This window comes from Anopheles arabiensis, chromosome 2 (assembly GCF_016920715.1).
Source record: "Anopheles arabiensis isolate DONGOLA chromosome 2, AaraD3, whole genome shotgun sequence".
Lineage (NCBI taxonomy): Eukaryota > Metazoa > Arthropoda > Insecta > Diptera > Culicidae > Anopheles > Anopheles arabiensis.
The window spans coordinates 53,018,648-53,040,546 of record NC_053517.1 but is presented as its reverse complement, the minus strand read 5'-3'; the positions used below and the strand labels follow the sequence as shown (position 1 = coordinate 53,040,546).

The window sequence follows — 21,899 nt, the reverse complement described above, 5'->3', positions numbered from 1 at the left end:
AAAAATAACATATTTTCCGAAGCGGCTCCAAATTGTTTGGCAAAATGCTTCGGTCAGCCGCCGCCAGATGCGCTGGTGAAAATCGAAATTACACTAGCGAGTACGGACAATGTCTCCCGGCCTTTAAAAGTGTTATCTCCTGGGGGAAACCAGACATTAGGACTTATGATGAGAATGTGTAAAGAGATGTGCCTAAATCCGTTATTTGCGCTTCCGTTCGATCCATCCTGAAATATTGTTGTATAGTCTGAAAAGCATTCAGCGCAAGTTTACTAGGCTCGCTTTACGACTCCATCCTGGGTCTGACGGGGTCCAACCTTCTTACTTGCTTGGTTTGGAGTCGCTTAATGTAAAGGAGAAAAATCATGCAGTGTGTATTCCCATCTCGGCTGCTGCAAGGGGCTATCAATTCCCGTGAGCTCCTTGCTGCTGTGTTTTTTTGCACTATCTAGGATAGCTAGGACTAGGATTTTTGCCCCGAGCGTACAAGGGCCATTTACGGACATTAAAAAATAAAATAATAAATAAAATAAATTAAATTAAAATAAATTAAATTAAAATAAAAAAATTAAATTAAATAAAATCGAATATTTTTTACTAGTAGTGATATTAATTTTTAAATATATTCTACACTCAAAATGCACTATTATGCAACGATCGTACAATGGAGGAGTGTTGAGTAGGGTTGGGAGCAGAAAAGGGCTAAGTAAACAAGGGTCTATCGAATGAATTGACACGCGTAGATTACATTTGCAATCGCTAGGTTTGGTACACCACGACGGATGTTGCTTACACACCTTATCGGACCAATTGTCCACACTACCTTCACCGTCCACCGTAGTCCACCCGGAAAACTAAAGCCCCCTTTGATATAGCTTCTGTGTACGTGAGTATTATAAAATCTCTAAATACACTTCATCTACCTGTACAGTAGCTTGCAAGCGTGTGTACTTTCTCCGTTTCATTTGGAATGGATTACTACTGTAACTTCGTTTCACCGCCCAGTCAGAGCGTCATACTGGTTGCCAAGAAGCTAGGCATAAAGCTAAACCTCAGGAAAATGAACATATACAATCCCGTCGAAATGGATACCCTGTCCAAGGTATTATTGTAGGATGAACCCAGAATTAGTTGGTGTACTGCGCTAACATGTCACACATTTGTAGCTCAATCCTCATCACATCCTGCCGATGCTGGTAGACAACGGCACTGTTGTATTCGAACCGTGCGCGATCGTCCTGTATCTGGTGGAAATGTACGCCAAGAACGATGCGCTCTATCCGAAGGATGCACTAGTGCGGTGCGTAGTGAATCAGCGGCTCTTCTTCGACGTTGGCACACTGTACAAACAGATCTACGAAAACGTGCACGTTCAAATGCGGAACAGTCAGCCCAGCGAGAAGCAGGTGCAAAGGTTGCAGAAGGCAGCCGACGTGCTGGAACGCTTCCTTACCGAACGATCGTACGCGGCCGCAGATCAGCTGACGGTGGCGGACATTTGTTTGCTAGTTACGGTCAATGCGCTCACGCTTTGGTTGGGCTACGAGCTTGCACCTTATCCACGGATCAGAGATTGGCTCGGGAGAGTGGTGGCAGAGCTTCCGGGTTGTGTTGAGTTTCAAAGGGAGGTAGAGGACGCCACCAGGGCGTACGTAGTCAATCGAAAGATTTGAGTGTGAGGAACTGTAGCTGTAGTCTGTCACAAAGGTAGCGAGATACTAAACGAGCTTGAATTTGCATCTGCTTGATGGAATAATGCGTAGCGTCACTCCTACACATCACGCCTTATCACGCCGGAGGGAGGAATGGATGCTAATTATCTAATAAAACTCTCTACAAAAGCAGGGGTGGTGGATGGCGCTTGTTTCGGAAATTCAATTATATTAAAAAAGAGTGAATTGTTGTCAATTAAGACCATCCATTTTGCAGTAACAAGTTATCTTTCAGTTAGTTATTGGTCCACATTTTGACACACAAACATCAACTCCTTGCAGCCCTAGCAACCCCTGCAAATTGCTGATTAGAAACCATGGCTGTGTGATAAGCATTTTTCCATTCGGTTGTGCGTTTCCGAACATATAGCCACATTGGCCAGTACCGTTCGCTGCCAGGAATCGAATACACACGATGGATCTGTATTACCACATTCGCTCACCACCATGTCAGCCGGTTGTATTTCTGGCCCGCCATTTGGGTCTGGAGTTTAACCACATAGTGACGAGCATCTATGATCCGGCGGACTTTGAAGTGCTCAAGAAAGTATGTACCGAAAGGTGGTGGCCAACGGGCAACGGCCGAATGGTGCGTGTGTGTGTGAGGAACCCTTCTCATTATCAAAAGAAAACCTTCTCATTGTAGGTGAATCCACAACACACCATCCCCACGCTGGTGGACAATGGCCATATTCTGTGGGAGTCGTACGCCATCCTGATCTATCTGGCGGAGAAGTACGCACTGGACGATAGTCTCTACCCAAAGGATGCTTGCGAACGATCGATCGTACATCAGCGGCTCTTCTTCGATAGTGGAATGTTCCAGAACACCACACTGCAGGCGGTATTGTCGCACTTGCGCAACAACCCAATCACGGACGAGCATCTGGCTAAGGTGAAGCGCGGCGTGGAGATAGTGGAGATGTATCTCACGGACAGCCCGTACGTTGCTGGCCAGAAGCTGACGATTGCCGATTTTTCGATCTTTGTAAGCTTCTGCTCGCTCGACATGATGAAGTACGATCTGACGGCGTACCCGAACGTGCAGCGATGGTTCGCAAAGATGGGCACGCACATTCCCGACCTGGAGCCAACGCGCAAAACGATCGAGGAGGAGCTCCGGGCTCTGCTGCAATCGATGAACAAGTAAGGTACGGAGAAGAGACACGGTACGGTCGGATCACGTCAGTGCTTTATGAAGTGTGCTTTTACAATAAAGTGCTAGGCGAGGACTCGGCCAAATGACTGCGGGTCATTAGAAACCAGACCAGATGTGCTCATGTGTGTGTGTGTGTCTTTCCCTTTTCTCCTATCTGTGGTAATATCTCCCCTCCCCGGTTCATAAATAGCCGCATGCAGGTGTGCTGCTGTTGCGCTAAGTTCAACAAAACGGTGACTTGCACATGGCTAACGCGCGCATCATGCGTTGATAAGATACGATGGTCTCGGATACAACAGCAACGAGCAGTAAACAACAAAAAACACGCCACATTACTCCTCAAAACCTGTGCATCGCTCGGTCGCCCGTTGGCAAGCGATAAGCGTGGCACGTTTCGGGTCCATTTATTGACTCGCCGCGCACACTGCACAGAAGCGTTTGTCACGTTACTTCGTTTGGTGACCGTTTGCGCCACCGAGATGCTAATCCTAATCTTCCGTGGCCATTTTTGTCGACTCATCCGGCTTTCTTGCGTAGTCCGGTGCGGTGTCGCGTGTCCGTCCCGATCGTGGCTGCGTCTGCAATTCGATGTACTGTTGCTGCTGCTGCTGCTGCTGATGCTGCTGCTGCTGTTGATCATCAGTCCCGTCCTCCTTTTGCCTTTGCCGCACAGTTCGTTGCTGTTCGCACAGTTGCTGCTGGTCGGCGGCCCGCATAGCGCGAAATCGCTCCAGGAAGGCTTGCGTCCGTTGGGCCGCCTCCTTCGTAATGTCTGTGTAGCCGACGAGCTCGCGCTTGCACTGCTCGTACCACCGGTGCACATTGGGATACACGCTAAAGTCAAAGTTGAGCAATCCGTCCAGGGCGGCCACCGTCACAGCGATCGCGAAATCCGCCACCGTTATGTGATCGCCCGCCGTCCAACGGCTCGCGCTCAGAAAGCTGTCCAGCACGCCGACCGCATCCTGCACCTTCTTAAAGTCTTCCAGCTTGCCCTCGCCCCCCATCAGGATGGGGTGGTAGTAGGTGGTCACGCTGCGCATCAGCGTACCGATGTCGTAAAACAGCCGCTGGTTGACTTTCGCGCGCAGTGCAATATCCTTCGGGTAGAGCGTATCGTCGTCTGCTGCACCGTACCGTTCGGCCAGATAGATCAGGATGGCGCTCGATTCCCACACCACCACGTCACCATCGGCGTCGACCAGCGTGGGAATGTAGTGCTGGGGATTGAGCTGCAGAATAAAAACCCGGCCGGATGTTGGAGAGTTATTAGAGACAGGAACGGTCGTCGATCCGCTTTTTACCTTCCACCGCTAGTCGTCTACCTTGAGAAATTCTGGCTTGTAGTGGTCGCGCTTCAACACATCCAGCTCGATGAGGTTCAGCTCCAGCTTCAACCATTTCGCAAACAGCAGCACCACCCGGCACGGGGGCGATATGATGTTATAGTACAGATCGAGTCGAGGCATGGCGGTAGAGGATTTGCTTTCGCTTTCAGGTACGATGTGGCAACAACTGATAAAGTTCCCACCGGCGGGGATCCGTGCAAGGCGCGCTACCACTGGGTGGATCCCGTCGTCGTCGTTGTCGCCCTGTTTGTTTGTCATCTTTTCTTTCGGTCATCTTATCTAATCGGGTACGTAATCGGGTATGGGTTCCGTTTATCAACCGACATACTCTAGGGTCTGCCAGTGTGCGCGTGTGTGTGTGTGATTTCCCCTCTTTGTCGCTGGTGCGTGTCTGCATTGCATTCAGCTCAATCATATCCAGGCGCACCAGACACGCTTGTTAGGTTTCGGATCTTGCCAACTAAGGGAACGGTGTGTTTTTCGCATCCACGTTGCTGTTTATTGTACCGTTTGCGATGGATGGCATGGTTTATTTTTTTTTTTGTTGGTTTACTTGTTGATCGGGTTGAACGTGTCACGGAACTGGATGGCACCTTCGACGCAAATTTCCTGATGTCCCGCCACCGACTCCTTCAGCTGGCTGTACCAACGCTGAATGTTGGCGTACTTGCTGAGATCGTGCCCGGCCGTCACGTCGATGGTTGTGATGCTCGTCAGTAGACTGAAATCGGCAACCGTTAGCTTATCGCCCGCAGTGAAGGGTGTTTTGTCGAGGAAGCTTTCCAAAAACTCGAGCGCTTCGTCTAGCTTCACCACCAGTTCGGGGTTCAGCTCCTTGCCCTCCATCATGACCGGGTAGAAGGCTTGCGAGAACCGCTGGTACAGCGTGCCCATGTCGAAGTACAGGCGCTGGTTCACGACGGCACGCTTTTTCGGATCCTTCGGATAGAGGCCGTCGTTTTTGCCGTACTTTTCGCACAGGTACGTCAGGATCGCTCTTGATTCCCACAGCACAAAGTCATTGTCGACCAGCGTCGGGACGGTGTGTTGTGGGTTGATCTACGGTGTGCAGGAGTCAAGAACGTGTTACGACATTGTTCACTCTCTCTCTCGCGTTTGCGACTCGTACGTACCTTCAGGAACTCCGGTTTCAGGTGTTCACCTTTCAACAGGTCGACCTCCTTTAGGTTCAAATGTAGACCGAGCGCTTTGGCCAACAGACGGATCGATTGGCACGGGGCCGACAGGGGAAGGTGATAGAAATCCATAGCACGAAGAAGCGCGTCTGCGTCCGGAGCACACGGAAAGAACCTAATCGCAACTGAGGCAACGGCCGGGCAACAGTGTCACTTGAGCTGCGGCTACAAATTTATTTTATGAATCTGACCGTTATCAGCGCTATCGTTCGGTTGCGTCATTTACCGGAGTATTGCCTATAACGGTCGAACCCATACGCAGTTCAGTGTGTGCGGGTTGGAATGTATAATCATCATCCTTTGTAACGGTGCGTTGAACGGATGGAATAGGATGACATCATGTCTTGATCCATATTTACAGCAGATATTGTGGAAGGAAGTATGATAGCTGCCACATGATACAGATATGATGAATTTTATAGCAAAGGAAGTTACCCTGTCCTATCTGCTCAACTCACTACGTTTGAGACGTCATGTGTTTAGTTCGTCGGATTTTTATTATGTAGCTCAACGTTGATTCTTTCACTAGCAACTTAGGTAATGATGGCAATTTTGTAGGTTTTAAGTTTTCTGACTAACAATTTGTCTGTGTGTCTTCTTTGTTCGTTATACAATCGTTATACAAACGATACTGCATCGAACATCGAGGAATACAGTTGATGTAAAGTTGTGAAAAATCATGGATTCTTGGTAATGAAATTCGCATTGATAACATTGCGTTAAAAATGCATTAAAATAATTGTAATATTTTCTTAAAGTTCAGTGAAATTCACGTCGTAGGGAATGATGGTAAAACGGCTTGTCGTGAAAAGTTTCGTGATTTAAATTGTGAACTGCACAACGAGAAATGTTTCAAGTATTTCTGCGAATTACCCTGTACCGTACAGCTGAGCTGTCAAACCGCTGTCAACGGCTTTTTCAGCGTCCGTGTAAACAAACGGATCCACAGAAAGGAATATCAAACAACAATACGGTCAGGCAAACGTAGAATTGGGACGCGAGGTCTCGGTGAGACTACATAATTATATTTGTGATTTTCAAACTTTTGCATTTGTAATTACGACCATGGGTGGCTGTCGGTGTACGTTTCGTGACTGTGAAAATGGCACGGCGTCACGGAAGGAGCTGCACTACTTTCGGTATCCCGTGCGCGATCAAGAACGATTGATAGAATGGGCGAAAAACGCGGACCGTCTCGAGTTTGTAGACCTTCCGGTGGACAAGGTGTCCAATAAGGTGGTCTGCCAGGAGCACTTTGAGCGTAAAATGTTCATGAACGATCTGCGCGATCGGCTCACGAAAATGGCGATACCTCGGTTAATGGTGATGCCGGACGAAACCATCGTAAACGTAGAAACGGGATCCATCTACATCGAAGGCGACTGCAGCAGTTCGGTGCAAGACAAGACGGTTGAATCAGTACAAACGTACTCACCGCATCCAGCAATGAGACAGGTAATGTTGTCTGTGATTATATTGCTCTTGAATAGTTATTTTATCAGTTTTTTTTATCAAGATTCGTCACATCGAACACCAACAGCCAGTGCGAAGAGCGTCGGATGAGACGCCGGTTAAAAAAATAAAAATACTAAACATACAAAACCCATCGCATCACCAGAACATTACTCCTTGCGAGATCATACGGATTAAAACCGTATCCACACCTAATGGCCCAGCACGTGTGGGGAGACTGTTGAACAAGAAAGTGTTTTCCCTACCCAGTACATCAGGGCCGCGTGCAGTGAATGCAAAGCTTCTCAGCGAAGAGAACGATGAATCGGTAGTATCCGACGGGAATCTGAACGTTGATCCGATCCTTGTGGAGGACAGTGTACAATTTTCTGATTCAACGTCATCAGCATCAACGTCATCGGCGAACAATCAGCAGCATGATGCACCGAACTCCACCGTTGGGAATACGGTTCAATCGCCGCCAGAACCGGTCACCGTGCCCGTCATCGATCCTGCTCTATCGGAAAAGATGGACCAGAGTGTCCGCGAGATAGAGAAACTCCAGAAGCTTGTGCAGGAACTGGCCAATCGTCCGGTACCAGAGGTTCAACCAGCTGCAATGCCGGAACGAGTGGTGATGGAGCGAGGACCGCAGCTAACAAAGGCACAGCTTTTCAACAGCATTAAACGATACCTCAACCCGTCGATGGTAACGCTGCTTCGAATGGAACTGTTTGCGGGATCGGCCGATCGCCAGTGGAAGCCAGACGAGAAGAGTCTCGCCGTGGACATGCTAAGTTTGGGCGAGGAGGTGTACGATTACTTCAAGGAAGAGTTTCGCTTCCGATTACCATCGAAAAGCGATGCCAAGCAGTGGAAGGAGACAGGTGACATCGATGTCGACGATGCATGCTAGCTGCGAACGAGCTAGATTTTTTAAAAATATTTTTTATTGATATGACAATATACTGGATTGATTTAAACCATCCATCCTCTTTATGTTAGGAAACCTTTTCTATAGATATCCGACATAGCTTGGGTTTTTTGCTTTCTTTCATTACATATTAGTCACGAAGTACGTCAAATTTATACACTACCTCATGCACGTACTGTGCGCCCGGGTTTAGTACGGCCGACGGGAAGTTGGGCTGGTTGATCGCGTCAGGGAAATTTTGCGTTTCCAAACAGAAGGCACCATGCTTGCAGTACTTTGCGCCACCTTTACCGCGAATTGGAGGATCAGCCGCTCCCTCGGGGATGAGCGGTTCGAGGCGAGTCACCTCGTAGTATTCCGGAGCGTTGACCGGTTTCGGATTAATCTGCGAAAGAATTAAACCGGGAAAGTCAGTACCGTACATCGTCGTTCCGTCACCGGCATTCTTACATTCTTGTTGGGATCCGGCATAAAGTTGCTGGTGTAAAATTGCACGCCTGGCTGGTCGGTGTACACCTCCAGCACGCGCCCACTGTGCGGATGGATCACGCGTGCGGTAAACGTGCGGCCCTGTTCGGTGCCCTTCGTAAGGCAGAAGTTATCGTCGAAGCCCTTGCCCACGGTTTTGGCCATTGCAGGGCCGAGTTCGCGCGGTATGCGCAGATCGTATGGTGTGCCGCCGACGCAGATGAATTTGCCACTCGGAATCGAATCGACATCGGTGTCGGTAATCTTATCTGCATTGATGCTCACTACGTGGCGATAGATTTCCTCGTGCCCGGTTGCCTGTTGGAGAGAGGTGCAATGAATTATTTTCTGCCTAATTGATATCCATACTCGACGTAGCAACACTTACATGACCGGCCAGGTTAAAGTAGGAATGGTTCGTGAGATTGATGGGCGTTGGCTTTGTCGAAGCAGCCTTGAAGAGCGCCTCGAATCGATTGTCCGCCTTCAGCTCGTACCGAACGCTGACCATCACCGCACCGGGATATCCCTCGTCACCGTCGGGGGATGTGTGGGTAAGCGTTACAGCCGTCCCATCCACGAACGCCTCCCAGTTGTACTTGTCGAACCCAATCTTTCCGCCGTGCAGCTGGTGCCGCTTGTCGAAATTCTTCGTCACCTGAAACTCCTGCCCGTTGAGGGTGAATCTGCCACCACCAACTCGGTTCGCGATGCGCCCGATGGTAGCACCGAAGTACGGATTGTTCGGTGTCTGATAGCCGGGAATGTCGTCGAAACCTAGCACCACATCATCAACCCGACCGTTGCGATCGGGCACCTTCATCACGGTGATGATGGCCCCGTACGAAATGACCTGCACCGATATGCCATCGGTGTTCTGCCAGGTGAAACGTTTCACCGTTTCAGTGGCACCGGTCTTGGGATGCTTCACTGTGCCGAAACCGTCCACGGTTAAGGTGACTGGCGGGGCGCTCTTGCCGGTATCGACCATTTCGTAGCTTTCCGTCACTGAACCACGCTGTTCGACTTTGCTGTCTATTGACTTAATTGTAACTGAAGCCCCCGACGGTCGGCTATTGTTATTATCGGGGGAACCGTTTCCCTCGGCACTGCTGGAACTCATCGCTATCAGGGCAAATTGAGGATGAACAGTAAACAGCCTTCTCTTCCGCGCGTCTCTACCACACCAATTGCACCGACCACAACTCGTTTGGTTTATGTGGCTTTATCACGTTAAATTTTGAAACAGCAAATAATTGCAGATAAAAGAAAGAAATGGCACAAACGCCGTACAACCGGTGACAATCAACAAGATGAAGTGATGGCTCGCCGCCTGCTGAGGGTTGTTTTTATTTGAGTTTGTTTTGCTCCACACGCAATCGTACCACGGTGGCAACGGAACGAAGGGGCAATGTTGCCTTTCCACCCGTCAGCGTGTATTAGTGTGCGAGAGTGTACGCACCGCACCGTTATCGCGATCCGACAAGAGTTCATGCACACCCAGCATTCATCAGCTGTTCGGTACGTTCATCCGTAAACCATTCCAGTCAGTTCAAGTGGCGGTGGAATGTTGAGTGTAAGATCGTGGTCTGAAACAAAAAAAAAATGAAACAATAGTAAGAAGCGTCGAATCTGTTTTATTTCGTGGTTCACCACAAGGGTTAAAGCACTTTCTGTCCCGAATTGTTTCCTTTTCGCTGCAAATTCTAACCACACGTTATCACCAACGTGATACAATTAATTGCAATATCAATGTAACTTACTGATTTGTTTTACGCATATATCGCATAACACTCTTCCATGCCGTCACCTCAATAACCTTAGCAAATCAATCATCGCCAATAGCTGGAATAGTTATTGGTTGGGTAGCGGCCGCTTTTTCCTGAGAACCATCAAGACCACAACACCACCGTGGAGAGACCATCCATCATACCAAGACCAGAGAATCCTATCACGGATAGGACACACCCGGCTCACCCACACCTTTTTATTACAAAAATCCAGCGCACCACTATGCAGTTTCTGTGGCGTCGACATCACCGTCCGTCACATCTTAACCCAATGCCATGGATACACTGCGGAACGCATCACCTGCAAATTGGACCACAGCATCGACACCATCCTCTCACAAGATAGAGATTACCAGCGTAAACTTTTAAAATTCATTCGTATTAATAACCTTTATAAAAAACCTTTTTAATAAAATCAACTGATAATAGCTATAAGTTTTCGTATCAGTTGGACGACACATTAAAGAATGGGATAGGATAATAGTTCAATCCTGAAATCATTTGCCAATCTACACAAGCACGTATAAATACTTTAAAAAAAGAGGAAATCTCGATCTGTTGAAACATATTTAGAATCAGTATAGTTTGGTGTACAAACCGATTCTCGACACAAGATCGCACAAAAGCACAAACTAGATTTTTTTTCCGTTGTTGCTGAGATGCAGAAACCTTCGAAAACGCATGAAATGTGAGACATATCGCTCGGTAGTTCTAAACGCCCCGTGTTCGAGCAGGGGCGTGTAGGAGATTGGAACACGAACGTTCGGGAAGGTGAGCTGCGAACCGGATATCCTTTCAGGGGCATGTGCGTACAGGATAGAGACCACAAGGCCCTTCAGACAGGTGCTCTTAAGTAAAACTACTTTATGTGTTTTTAAGCAGAACTATGTGTGTCGAAATCATAGCATAAAAAGTCTAATATAATGTTTATTTACTTGCTGTTCCACTTTTGTAGAAAGGAACACATCTAAAATTGTAATTGCTATTTTTTGGAAGAATACTTTGATATTGCCCTAATTTTCATGGCAAATTGGAAAGAGGTAAAGTACCTATAGAAATAAAAAACCATAGCATATCACAATCAATATAAAGACACAAACAATTTATTGTGTAGTATGTATGTGAAAAATATAGCAGGAAGCAATCTAAAAATTCACGATAAAAAATATTTCGTGAAATATTAAAAAAAAAGTTGCGAGGCTAGTCAATTTATACGACTTAATAACCTGATCGTCATTAATTCAAACCCCATGTAGTATGAGCTCTTTACAATGCAGAACTGACTATCCCGCCTTGGGTAAACCAATTATTCTCTGATAACCTTGAAAGGTGTAAGTAAGCTCAAACAAGCCGACCACAAATGATTTGTCATGAAACTCTCACTCTTCTAAATCAATCACAGTTATTTAAGCAGTGTCAAAATACTCGACTCCTAAAGCATGTATTTAATACAATCTGAGTCTTCCAGGTAGACATGAGAGGATAGATTGAAGAGTACTTGTCATCGAGTGACATCGTATACATTCCTTGCATCAACGATTCAACGCTTCATTCTAGAAGCTATCAATATAACGTTTGTTGTATTGATTGATTGTATACATGACAGAAACACGAATGCTGATGATTTTCACTGCAGCATCGAGCTGCTTTGCGAACGTAAACACGCCTTCCCATGACGGCATAAACATGTATGTGCTAAAACGGAAGCAAATAGCGGGGAGCCCTTAAAGTAAACATGCCGACCGAACATGCTGGCCTGCGCGCCACCGCGTCACGTGACCGAGTGCATAAACATTCGGCGAACCGCGCAAGAAGAATGCAGCACGTATTTTGCACCCCTGCGAAGCGATCGACGCATCGTCATTAAGCATTTACCACAAATCAGCCAACATCGTTTGCCGGTAGAATTGTGTTTTTTTTTTCTAGGTTGCTTCATTAACTGGTACGCGGCCCCTGGGCGGTCGGCGGTTAAGTTAAGATTAAATTTTTCCGTTCCTTCCGTTCCTTCATACTAGCTAGCGTAAAGACTCGCGCGTCACAGCAAAATCTGCACCCGGAAGCAATTTTTGAGCAATTACCAAGCTTCGCATAAATGGCATTCAGCAAAAAAAAAGACACACACACACGCATACAAACACACACACACACACACACACACACACACAAACACACAGAAAACCTTTACTTGTTTGCAGTCGTGGAAGCTTTTGCAAATCTCCAAAAAAATCTACACGCAAGTTCCTTTTCTGACTGATCAAAAAACGATATACAATAGCGTGCAGCAAAAAAAAAAATATTAAAAAAAACATACCGCCAACGGTTAAGGTTGTGAACCTTTTCCCAACCCGAGATTTGGTCTTTTTTTGTTTGAGACTATACAAACTGCCTATTTGCTTGAAACGCCGATAATCGACAAATAAGCGCACTAAAGCAGCGAACAGGAAATTGTCAAGCGATGGCAACGGTATGCAAATTCATTTTTGCACCTTGCCGGAATATCAGACGAACAACTTTTCGACAGCAGCACTTCGGCACACATGACCGTGATCTATTGCGATCGACAGTCGACAGGTTAAAATGTTGTTCTTGCTATTGTTGTTGCTTTGATTGGTGTTTTAACAACAAACTACAAATACTGTACACACACGCATGCAGGTTCGCTCTGAACGGTGTTGCTTCGAATGTTTAAACTGGATAAACATGATGTTCGATCCGGACGATCGCAGGAGTTACGAGCGTGTTAGTTTTGAATTTGTTTGCGCTTTCCAATTACACTCTCGCTTTCGTCTCGGGGGTGCGGGAGCTTAACATATAATTGGGGATGATTGGGGCGAGCGTGATTGCGGTCATCGCATGGAGTTCCGAGTGAGCCAAGTTGCATAAGAAGATGCTCACTTATCAACACAGCTGAGCGCATGAGGTAATTGACGGAAGCTGTGTAAAGTTTGCGCATGATCGCAACGCAAGGAAGAGATCGATCAAGGGTGCTTTCGGAAATATGGATGGAAGTCTGCTGAATGGGCTTATTCATTCCATTAACGATTATTCATTCATTCCATTAAAATGTGTAGAATGTTGTATTAGAGATCAAACTGTGAGCGATGATATGGGATTAGGGATGAGAATACTCACTCTTTAAAGTGATTCGAATTAGTGGATTATTTAAAGATTAATTAAAAACAATATACTAAAAAAATCCTTTTACTACTACTTTGTAATTGAAGTCACTCACTCTCTTCACTGACTATGCACCTTAGGGATTCTACTCCCTACATTCAGAGTACAGATTCTTAAAAGATTGAGTAGGATAGGATGAGATTTTGAAGATACTCTCATATAAACACTTTGTGCTAAGATGAATCCATACATTTACTAGCATGATTTAATTGACTCACTCACTCAAACTCAATGTGTACATCTCTATTATGGAGGCAACCATCTTCATACATCTTAGTTGTTACAATTCGTTACAATTCGAATAATTCATCTTTGGATGTATGTAAACTGCTGACAATGGATTCGTTTATGTACTAGAAATCCATAACAATATACAATATTGGAAATATACACACATTTATTTTTACTTATATGAGCATTTTTTAAATAGCCTATTTCAGCATTATTCTCCTTTTGTTGGTTCATCGAAAGATCACCGAATATGCAGCGGAACGCTCGTTGCTTCAATACGAAATTTGAACTCAGGATAGTCATATTGTTAAAAGCCATGCCACTACTACGGAACAGGTCTGCAGGTGTAGCAATGCAAACCTAGTACATGTAAGATACCCCAAGAAATATGCTAGAAAAACAGTATTCTTATTTTAAAAAGCATATTAATGTATGCCTGTGACATTCCATAACCAGAAAACAAAAACAATTATCAAAATTTTTAGACAGCAAACTCTTCTACTAATCGGTATAACGTCTACGCCCGCATAGTCTTGTAAAACGTGCCGCTCCATTAGCATGCAAGCAAATCGAACCTTCCGATAGAGGCGACACCATCCCATCATTTCGGAGGCACGATCGATGGGCGACGAGCGCGAAGAAAATGCAACGATCGGCGGCGCATTGGTTCGCGAACAACTCCGCGCAGTCCCAGGCAGATGCTCGCGATGGGCTGGAGTGAGAAAGCGAACTTAGCTAATTCGTGTGAGAGAGCGAGAGCGAGCGATGAAGAGAGAGAAAAAAAAAGAGAGAGCGCGAATAGTGAGCATGAGTGGACGGCTGGACACACGACCGATGATGGTTACTAGATTTTCGAACGCGCGCACCCTGCGGGGGACACGCCATCGGAAAACAGTTACGATCTAGCAGCCGGCATCTGAACACCGGAGCACAAAAAGGGAAACGGCCCCACAGTTGCGGAAAACGGGCACAAAGCGTGTACCCGAGAGAACAGGCGGGACCCACCCAATCCGTTACCGGCGAGAACCCGCTTCGTTCGAACGTCGGGGGACCGCACGCAATCGATTCCTGGCGCCGCCGTTGACGCCGCTGCGACAAAGGTCGGCTGATACGCGTGTTCGCGACAAGCTGCAACACACTTGGAAGCAGGACGATAGGGGAGCAGGGTGCGTGGTAGGGCTCTCTTACGCAGCCGGCAAAGACGGCGACGACGCGCGAAACTGATTTCGGTGTGTTGGCCTTGGCGCATCGATTGATTACACAGGCGGGCACAGGTGCTGCTAAGTGCGGGGTACGGGGGATTAGCGGTGCGTGTTACGTGATTAGGTTTGTTAGTGGTCCTATGGAAAAGAGCAGGAAGGAAGCAGGAAGTACGTGTGTGTGTGTGTAAGTGTGTTTCACAGGGTGCATCCGGCTGCACACATTGTCCAGCACAATTTGGTAGTGACTCAGTTCTCATCAGGCGCTTCCCGTGAACAGATCGATAGTGTGTGCGGTTGATGGGTACGCAGGAAGGTGTCGGTTATGCAGTCAGCCTAATTGTAAACAGAGAGTGCCCCGTGTGACGAGTGCGTTTTCTTATCGCGCGCGCCCGCTGGCAAACGTCGCGCTCGAACGTGCGGTCAATGTGGGTTGATGAGTTCGCGTTTGCGATTGTGATAAACGTAGGAAGGAGGCTACAACGAAATAGCGGTGCAAGTGTGTTCCATTAGCAATTAGCCTGTTCCAAAGCAACGAGCGATAGGGTGGAAGAATTCAAATCAAACATTCGAGACTCATCGCCAGGGCTTGCTTACAGACTTACCACACGGCGCTTTGCGGGAATCCCAACGTGTTGGGACAGCGGGTCATCTGTACATGTTGGTCCCGTACATGCTGTATGTTCAGTGCGAATGAATTATGCAGACGATAGATGAGCCGACTGCTCGACAGGGGCGTGCGATTCTCTGTGGTAGCGGCGATTCACAGTGAAGCCAAGTAGAGCATACGCATCGATCGGTCCTTTAAGATAGATCACCGAGATAGAAAGGCTTGCTCATGGTGCAAATTAGTCTAAATTGAAGTGCCTACAACACCACACCAGTGTTGCCTGTATTTGCCGGGCTTTGCAACGTGGCTACGATTGAGCTCTGTTGCAAGATCTCCACTTTGTATAACGTTTCCAGTGGCGCAACGAGACGAAACACGCGCACACACCAACGGATCAAAGTGCTAATTCGTCTTCCATTTTCCCCCGTGAACAACCGATTGGCCCACCCCCTTCATCGCTTCGTCCCGAGAGCCAAACAGCGAGATGCGAACAAGACCGGCGCGATGAAGATCCAGCGCAAAAAACCGATCGCCTTTCTGCTGATCGTTGCGTTCGGCGTCCTGTTCTTCTGCAGCGACAACCTGTATCTGTTTCACATGGCGAAGGTGCGCCGCAAGGTGGTGGAACAGGAGCAGAATCTCACCGTCGGGCTGGAGGTGGTGCAAAGGCTCTGGCAGGCCTGGGCCGTGCCGGAACCGTCGCCTCTGCAGTCCGGGGGCGGTGGTCCAGTTTTCGCGACCACGGCGGCACCGTTCGAGCAGCATCACTTCAACCGCACGGTTAGCGACCGGCTCGGCATCAGTCGACCCATTCCAGATACGCGCCATCCCAAGTAAGTAGCTGGAGAGTTATTATGCGGGATCTTACTAGTGGTGTTTGCCGGATCGCTTAAGTTTGTCGATCGTACTCTGGTGCGGGTTTGGAAATACACACTGTATCTTTTGCGCAAGAATCGTTATTGTAAACTCATGAAATAGGACTGAAGATTGGTTAAAGGGAAATTTGATTGTAATGGCGGTAAATGCAAAACAATTTTTATTGAGATTAGTTACAATTGTACCCACCTTAAGCTTTGCCTTTTTGACCTCCTTAGCTTAGCTTAAAGTAGTTCTTATCAATGAACCATGCTCAATGTGTTACGCAAACAGTCAACGCTTCTCAAATGCGGATCGCGGAGTGGCTGACTTTGTAGCAAACGATTCGATTGGATTACGTTTGTAAACAATCTTTACCCACTCACATTGGCTCCCTCTTCTGTTCTTGCGTCTGTTCACGTACAAACTGATTCACCCCGCACGTGGTAATCTCTGGGTGAACCGCCAAGACGTTACCGTGGCGCTAGGGGGGGCACTAAGACATTCCGCTAATCAGCCGGAGCGAATCACTCTGTAGACTCTGTGTGGATGTTTCCTCACCACCTCGAGTTATTGACCTCGAAGCAAAGCAACAGTAGTGGCAGGTTCTGTGGGATAGTTGGCAACATTTTCGCATTACAACTACAACAACACACAACAACATAGACCAACGGTCAAGTGTGTTCCGCAACTCATCGAAATTGATTGACGATGGCGCCGAAAGGCACATAATATAGGTTTTTGATCACGCACGATCGGGGCAAAACGTTTAAATATTCGGCTTTGGTCGTATTTTCAAGTATAAAGACAATATATAAAAAAAAAAGAAAATTAGCAAAATGATTCACGGAATAAACATTATCACGCAATAAATTTAGCTACATGCGAATGTTTTTTGTGAAGAAAAGTATGAGTAATAGTTATATTTAGAGTGTGTTTTTTTATCAGAACGAATGACCCAAAACCAGTTACAGTTCATGCTGCGCATGAGTTCAGGCTTTAGTTATTACGGGTTCTATTAGCAAAATCATTCTGCTTCCAAAACTTCCCCCCAAAAAGAAAATGAACGAAGCAAGGACAGAAACAGATCTTGGCGACGATTAGAATTCTTGAACTCAAGTACGGAGTTCTATAAGCTGGTTAGGTGCGTGGTTATGATATTTTTTTTTCCTTTAAAAAACTCTGTTTAAGAGCATCCCAAATAGAACTGATTTATGAGGCATTTTATGTACAGACATAATTGTCGTCAATCATTATGCAGCACCTTACCTACCATCAAATAAAAAACTGACGAGCTTTACTGTCTAAGGGAAGTTTGGGCAATATGGGCATGGTAAGAGTTTTATTGAATCTCCAAACGTAATGAAGGGAACACGATACTTGTTACGTAGCCTGATGCTTAAACATTAGTTTTGCGCCTTTTGTATCGTTCAAGAAGAATCATTCGTATCTATCTGCGATATTAATAGTTTCGAATCTCTAACCAAATCTCCAAAGATTCGTAAGATTAATGGATCTGAATAATTCTTAAATTATGCAAAGTACATGCAGTAGTCCTCAAGATATGCCGATTCGGAAGTACGCAGTTTTTAAATTTGAGGGTTATTTGAGCAAGTACTGATTCGACTCATCAATTGTCAAATACAAAGTAAATTCCCTTTTGATGGAATTTTTTAAATCATTTAACAAGGTATACAATTGTAAACGAAAGTCATAATTATATGTGATAAGTGACTAAATACTATAAACTTGAGCAAAATTATTCGAAAATTATTCGTGTATTGCATTACTTTCCCCCCATTTCAACAAACGTCTGTTTTTCCAGTTACTAATATTTATGCAAATTTTTATGTTCTTAGTATGACATTCTGTACCTTCATAATGTTGATATAGCAGGTTATTTTTCATTAATGTGCCCATTTGACCCCGTGTTCCCACAGCTTAATGAAAATGCATCTCACAACCACAAGCACGTAGCTGGCTGGGCATTAATTACCTATCCTTTTTTGATTATGCGGATAAGATAATTGAAATTCTTTGCTGTTTACAGTTTCGACCGCTCAAATAGTGTTTTGTTTTAAAGGAAAATGCTTCATTTCCGTCACGGGTGTTACATTAAAATAAAACTCCTTTTTTGTATCGTTTGTTGATTACAGGTCTTCCGTATCAGTGAATCAAGTGTTATACGATAAATTCGCTATTTAACGTATGAGAAGCATAATAGTTGGTACTAAGTGATACGGCTTTCTATGCCGTTCTTACGAGAAAAAAGTTGGTTATATGGCGTACAAACACGGTTTCAAACGTCACTTTTAAATACTTCAAACTATTAACAAATGTTATAATCGTTGTTATACCATTGTTATACGAAAACTTAATAGCTAAAAAATAATTAAAGTTATGCGCAAATCTCGTTATGCGAGTGTCTTTTATAATGCCCACATGAATGACACACTATGCAAATGGTCTACAAAAACAATCCTGCAATCATTTATATGTCGGATTAGTAAGAACAAATTAGAATTTGAATGTTTCATTAGATAAAATAAATAAAAAATGGAATATGTGCTGTAGCGATAATGCATACGTTCAACCATTTTTGATTTATTTTTTATACATAGAAACCATATAGCGAACACGGAAACGCAGAAAATAAACGATATTCAACAAAAAAAGTATAATAATAAAATTAGGATAACAATATCAAAGTATTTTTATAGAGTGTGGCGAAAATCTTGTTTATCCATTACTGAATCTATTTACCTATAGTTTGATGCATGAAACTTATTATTTCAGCTCTTTAGTGCGAAATGTAGCTAAAAATGTTCAATTTCATGTTGGTTTAATCATCACCTGAGTAAACCTATCATCGGAGTAAACCTATAACTTTGGAAATTGCTTCGGTTAATTATAACATGTCGTTATATGTCAACTAGTGTTGGGTTTAATGCATCTTTCGTTGAGATTCATTCATATGAATCTTCAGTGATGAGTGATTCGAATCTCGAGTCGAATATTCAAAGATTAATTTTACTTAATGAATTTTAGAGCTTTATGATTCCTTTGACTTTCATGAATCCCTAGAAATTCGTAAATCTTTCTAGATATAATAAACTTTTGAGATTCATGTATCTTTTGAGATTAATTAATCTTTCGAGATTCATGAATCTTTCCAATCGGGATTCAGATTCATTGAATCATTCCAAAGATTCATTCAGATTCATGAATCTGAATTACCCTTCACTAATGTCAACAATACACCATGTCCGTAATTTAAAAAAATAAACAAATAAATAAACAAACAAATAACTGTTGTCGTGCTCACAAAGTCAAATGCTTGGAGATTCACACAAAATACAAAGTAAAATGAAATGTTCAATGTTGTCGTTCTTGATGGAGTGATTCCGAATCAGCTCAGCCTTCAAATCGTAGCCAATATCGTATTTGTAGTCCATGTGCGTTCCTTCAGTGCCACCATTTATGGGCGTACAATGTGTCATAAAAGCATTCGATGAATAATAGAGTAAGTTATCACAATTTGACCAAAGCATGCATAACTCAATCTAATTAATTTATGCAATCTGTTCAGAAAATTTATGAAAATTAAAACGTACCAGTACACATACACGTATCCCGTCCGGAGGTTCAATGTAATCCGCTAAGGTGATGAATGCATGATTAAGTTTTGTCGGTCGCGACTTTGGTCATTCACAGTCCCAGGGATGAAGTGATCGTGGTAAAATTTAAATAAGCATTCCAAATATTTTGATCCATCAAGCTTCTTCAACAGCGAGCCAACAGATATTAGCGTTTGTTATCAGCTGGCGTAATGGCTTGCGGAGGAAGCTCACGTGTTGAATAAACTAATTTACATTTTCTTCATCGTTCGCATATTTCCTGCTAGTAGAGACTCAATGCCTTTTCGAGGCTGGTGGACCTGTTCGTTTGGCTTTCCATAAATTTCATCGGAATCGAAAGAATGTATTGCGTTGATACTATGACACGCAGGGTTACTGCAGTGTGTTTAATAATGCTGCCTTGTTCTCTTCAGTTGTTTACAGCGCACCTACCTCACGACGCCAGGGCGTACCACATCTGTGATAATAACGTTCCATAACGAGGCGATCTCAACGCTTCTGCGAACGATTGGCAGCATTCTGCAGCGCACTCCGCTGGATATGTTGCACGAAATAATTCTAATTGATGACAGCAGCACTAACCACGAAGACGACGCCCAGCAGCATCCTGCAAAAGACGATCGAAGAGAACAAAGTACGCTGCGATATTATGAATTACTTGCTCAAATTCCACTCGTCCGTTATTACCGGAACACAGTGCGACAAGGTAAAACACGGCACGTGCATCCAACACGCACGCAATGAGCGATGCTAAAGCGAATTCTCTTTCTTCTTCCCAACCACCAGGATTGATACGTTCCAGAAACATTGGTGCAACGTATGCAAGTGGAAGTTTCGTGCTCTTCTTGGACAGTCACTGTGAGGTGAATCGGGGATGGCTGGAACCGCTGCACGATCGGTTAGCGATCGACCCGACGGCAATCCTTAGTCCGGTGATAGACATCATCGATCCGCACACCTTCGAGTATCGGGCCAACAGTGCCCGGTTGCGGGGCGGCTTCGACTGGAGCCTTCACTTTCGCTGGTTACCGATCGCGGAGGAGGAGTTTGAGCATCGCCGCCATGATGAGTCGCTACCCTTCTACAGTCCTGCCATCTCCGGTGGGATATTCATCGTGGCGAAGAGTCTGTTCCAGCAGTTGGGTGGATTCGACCCGGGGATGGACATTTGGGGTGGCGAATCGCTCGAGATGTCCCTGAAGGCGTGGATGTGCGGGGCGCACGTGGAGGTAGTACCGTGTTCACGCATCGGGCACGTGTTCCGCCGAAAGCATCCGTTCAGTTTTCAGCCGGACGGTAGCCATTTGACGTACCTACGGTAAGAGAGTAGATTAATGTTCTTGCTTGACGATTGTTTAACGATTCGCTTGTTACCGGTTTAGCAACACGAAGCGTGTGGCCCTTGTCTGGATGGATCAGTTTAAGAACTTTTTCTACGAAACTCGCCCGGAAGCAGTAGCGGTCAATGCTGGATCGATCACCGAGCAGCAGGAGCTGCGCCGTTCACTAAACTGTCGCAAATTCAGCTGGTATTTGCAGAACGTCTTCCTCGATTTGCGCCTACCGAACGAGAACAACGTTGCGTTCGGTCAGCTGCGACACGGTGAACGCTGTCTCGCCCTAAAACCAAAGAGAAGCCTAGTCTCGGCTAGAACGCGTAAGCACGTAGCCGAGAATGACGTCACGCTGCTGGAGTGTGTATCGCGCGAACCGGACGGTAATGAAGGCCAGATGCATTGGGCGCTGCATAAAACCACCGGTCAATTGCGCACGGAACGGACGATTTGTCTCACTGTGCGCAATGGTTTTGTACTGACTGAACGATGTCGCCAGAAGAGCACCGTTGCTCCAGCGAACGAGAATAGTGGTGGACAGCGGTGGCAGCGAAAGGGTGGTACGCTTATACACGAGGCTAGCGGCATGTGTTTGGAAAGTCTCGTAAGGGAAGATGTGGGCGCATCGGAGTGCCGCCGTGGTGCGCCATCGCAGCTGTGGAGTTTCTCCGTGGAAGTGCAGCAGCTCATGTAGCTGTGGTTTGGGGCGTAAGCCGAAAATATACAACGCGTTACTTAAAATTTACTACAGCGGTACTTTTCTGCTTGAACGAAACTATTTAAGCTCGGAAGAAT

At 45.6% G+C, this 21,899-nt stretch overlaps 6 protein-coding genes across 6 annotated transcripts; 3 read left to right on the top strand and 3 right to left on the bottom strand.

The window, feature by feature from the left end:
* The first annotated feature begins 928 nt into the window (after window positions 1–928).
* On the top strand, window positions 929–2,979 carry LOC120908427. Its single transcript, XM_040319403.1, has 4 exons — window positions 929–1,102; window positions 1,167–1,670; window positions 2,083–2,259; window positions 2,359–2,979. The coding sequence occupies exons 1-4, from the start codon at window positions 971–973 to the stop codon at window positions 2,860–2,862; spliced, it is 1,317 nt and encodes a 438-aa protein (XP_040175337.1). The 5' UTR covers window positions 929–970; the 3' UTR covers window positions 2,863–2,979.
* On the bottom strand, window positions 2,905–4,679 carry LOC120895764 (glutathione S-transferase 1-like). The gene is made up of 2 exons (XM_040299361.1): window positions 4,197–4,679; window positions 2,905–4,103 (listed from the first exon to the last, which is right to left on the bottom strand). Exons 1-2 carry the CDS (start codon window positions 4,476–4,478, stop codon window positions 3,360–3,362), a joined length of 1,026 nt encoding a protein of 341 aa, XP_040155295.1. The 5' UTR covers window positions 4,479–4,679; the 3' UTR covers window positions 2,905–3,359.
* Window positions 4,680–4,696: 17 nt separating this feature from the next.
* Window positions 4,697–5,576, bottom strand: LOC120895765 (glutathione S-transferase 1-1-like). Its single transcript, XM_040299362.1, has 2 exons — window positions 5,354–5,576; window positions 4,697–5,279 (listed from the first exon to the last, which is right to left on the bottom strand). The coding sequence occupies exons 1-2, from the start codon at window positions 5,486–5,488 to the stop codon at window positions 4,770–4,772; spliced, it is 645 nt and encodes a 214-aa protein (XP_040155296.1). The 5' UTR covers window positions 5,489–5,576; the 3' UTR covers window positions 4,697–4,769.
* A 780-nt stretch (window positions 5,577–6,356) lies between these two features.
* Window positions 6,357–7,858, top strand: LOC120895851. Its single transcript, XM_040299530.1, has 2 exons — window positions 6,357–6,871; window positions 6,933–7,858. Exons 1-2 carry the CDS (start codon window positions 6,482–6,484, stop codon window positions 7,782–7,784), a joined length of 1,242 nt encoding a protein of 413 aa, XP_040155464.1. The 5' UTR covers window positions 6,357–6,481; the 3' UTR covers window positions 7,785–7,858.
* LOC120895850 (galactose mutarotase) lies at window positions 7,808–9,676 on the bottom strand. The gene is made up of 3 exons (XM_040299529.1): window positions 8,659–9,676; window positions 8,253–8,588; window positions 7,808–8,187 (listed from the first exon to the last, which is right to left on the bottom strand). The coding sequence occupies exons 1-3, from the start codon at window positions 9,391–9,393 to the stop codon at window positions 7,933–7,935; spliced, it is 1,326 nt and encodes a 441-aa protein (XP_040155463.1). The 5' UTR covers window positions 9,394–9,676; the 3' UTR covers window positions 7,808–7,932.
* Window positions 9,677–14,360: 4,684 nt separating this feature from the next.
* LOC120893717 (polypeptide N-acetylgalactosaminyltransferase 16-like) lies at window positions 14,361–21,849 on the top strand. Its single transcript, XM_040295769.1, has 4 exons — window positions 14,361–16,110; window positions 20,184–20,476; window positions 20,557–21,088; window positions 21,153–21,849. Exons 1-4 carry the CDS (start codon window positions 15,782–15,784, stop codon window positions 21,796–21,798), a joined length of 1,800 nt encoding a protein of 599 aa, XP_040151703.1. The 5' UTR covers window positions 14,361–15,781; the 3' UTR covers window positions 21,799–21,849.
* The last annotated feature ends 50 nt before the right edge of the window (window positions 21,850–21,899 follow it).